The sequence below is a fragment of the Ascidiella aspersa genome, chromosome 2, assembly GCF_963924565.1.
Source record: "Ascidiella aspersa chromosome 2, kaAscAspe10.2, whole genome shotgun sequence".
Lineage (NCBI taxonomy): Eukaryota > Metazoa > Chordata > Ascidiacea > Phlebobranchia > Ascidiidae > Ascidiella > Ascidiella aspersa.
This window is the reverse complement of record NC_139448.1, coordinates 31868065-31870425: the sequence shown is the minus strand read 5'-3', so window position 1 is coordinate 31870425 and position 2361 is coordinate 31868065. Positions and strand designations below refer to the sequence as shown.

The 2361-nt window shown below is 40.7% G+C and overlaps 1 protein-coding gene across 2 annotated transcripts; it reads right to left on the bottom strand.

The window, feature by feature from the left end:
- Positions 1–260: 260 nt before the first annotated feature.
- Positions 261–2035, bottom strand: LOC146164932 (serine/threonine-protein phosphatase PP1-gamma catalytic subunit B-like). Of its 2 annotated transcripts, XM_083382888.1 has the most exons (2): positions 1946–2003; positions 261–1822 (listed from the first exon to the last, which is right to left on the bottom strand). In XM_083382888.1, exons 1-2 carry the CDS (start codon positions 2001–2003, stop codon positions 1014–1016), a joined length of 867 nt encoding a protein of 288 aa, XP_083239014.1. In that variant the 3' UTR covers positions 261–1013. The 2 variants fall into 2 exon arrangements, with proteins under 2 accessions (XP_083239014.1, XP_083239013.1); XM_083382887.1 differs by having other exon boundaries at positions 261–2035.
- Positions 2036–2361: the final 326 nt, after the last annotated feature.

Here is a 2361-nt window from a genome sequence, read left to right as displayed (position 1 = left end):
TGTAAATTTAAGTGTGGTTAAAAATTAAACAAGGTGTTTCTGATGTGGTCACACAAATTGTCTAACAGGGACTTTGTTACCGTTGCCTGAAGGTGTGCTAGCAATTACATTTAATTGCATTAAGATATAAAACCTCGGCATATTCTCAAGTGGAGAGCTTGTTTGATATCAACACTTTAAGGACTACTTGAACAGAATTTCAATTGGGATTTCACAGCAGATTTTTCTACATGTTGATTAAATTAACAAGCCTAAACAACCTGGCAAAACAAATGATACAGGCCCGTTTGTATTTCTAAAGCATTTTAACCGCACAGGCACAAAACTGTAAAATAAAACTGCAGTGAAGCAGGAAAACATTGCAGTAGATCAAAACAAAATATCAATAAGTTTAATTAGCAGTAATTGGTGGATGCGGACAATATTACCGGGAGAGCAGCAAGTAAAAGCTGACTCGAAAATAAAGTAAAATGCCTTGTAACATATTGTTTAAATCAAAGGTGAACTTAAAAATGAACAATGCTAAAAAATACAACAAACCGAATTTCTCTTCTATACAGTGCTTGAACAGGAATTAAAAAACAGACAGCCTGGCCAGTATCTTTTAAGCTTAGCCACTAGGACATGCACTGTTGTGGGGTATGAAAAATTTAGCAATGCAATACTACAGCACTGTATATGCAATATCAAGCAAAAACAATTAGCAAATTTGAGACACCGTTTATAAACATTAAATAAAATATCATTTAATCAAGAGGTGCTATGCCTTACACTATTTAGTAATTGTTTTATTTCTGTGTGTAAGGTACAGTAAAGTTAGAACCGTTACAAGCAAAAATACAGCATTATGATATGCAAGAAACGCAATCTAACATAAAAGACTTGGTACACGACTGGAATTTCTAGCGATACAAGGTGAAACGCTTATATTTCTAACATGGTTGCGGCATTTTGCGTGTTTCGCATTGTTAATTAGGATTTGTGAAGGTAGAGTTTTGAGGCTTTGTGTTGCTTCATTTCTTTCCCTTAGCCTTGTTGCCGGCGTTACGTGGTGGAGTGACAGGGCGACCAGCAGTGAGCGACCCATAGGGGTACTTCTTTTTGTCGGCAGGCTTCAGGATCTGGAATGAACACATCAGGGTCTCGTCGATGCTCATCATGGCGCCGGCGTTGTCGAACTCGCCACAGTAATTGGGTGCCGAGAACAGAGTGACAACCTGACGCTTGGCAAAGAACTCGTAGCCATCCTCAACCACCTGATGAGCACGACAGATAAGATCAAGGTCGTGCTTGTGGAGAAATTTGGCTACAACTTCGGCACCAAAAGTGAAGGACACTCCACGGTCGTTTTCTCCCCATCCGAAGACCTCCTTATCTGGGTCAGACCACAGCAGGTCACACAGGAGACCCTGGTCTGGGACATCTGTGGGTCGCATGATCCTTCGGATCTGTTCCATCGACTGGAGGTCAGGTGACAGGCCTCCGTGGCAACAGAAGATCTTCTCATCAATGATGGCAGCAAGGGGGAGGCAGTTGAAACAGTCAGTGAAGGTTTTCCACAGCTTGATGTTGTACCTTCTCTTGCACTCGTCGTAGAAGCCATAGATGCGGTTGATGCTGGCGCATTCGTGGTTGCCGCGAAGAAGGAAGAAGTTTTCCGGGTATTTGATCTTGTAGGCTAAAAGCAGGGCGATGGTTTCGAGAGACTGCTTGCCTCTGTCCACATAATCGCCAAGGAAAAGGTAATTAGACTCTGGTGGAAAGCCGCCATATTCAAACAGGCGGAGGAGGTCATAGTATTGGCCATGAACATCGCCACACACTTTCAGGGGTGCTTCCAGTTCCAAAAGAATCGGCTGGCTGAGGAAAATTTCTCGTGATTTGAGACAAAGGCCTCGGAATTCGTTTTCGGTGAGCTGCACATTTTTGCCAGGTCTTGAGCCGCGGACTTCCAGGAGGCTGGCGATAATTTTATCGATGTTGAACTTATCACTATCAGCCATAACAGAATTTTGTTTTGTTACCAAGAGAAAAAAAACCTGGCAAAGAAAAAAAAACATATTTTTTCAATTTATTTTGCACATACTTGTATGGTTTTAAAATCAGATCTTTATGACCAGTTAAGTGTTCATTTTTCCGAAAAACATTAACAGCAGTTTTCTTTTTAATATTTCATGGAGAAGATCTAATGTTGAACTAATAATTTTGAAGTAACCTGAAGCTTAACCGAACCCAAACCTTTTAAAAAAACAGTTCACTCCAACAAGATGTCATATCTTAATTGAAGAGTTGAGTCAGAGGTTCTCAAAGTGGTGCAATGTTTCCATTTTTTAAGGGCTTTGCACAATATTTATGTTTGGC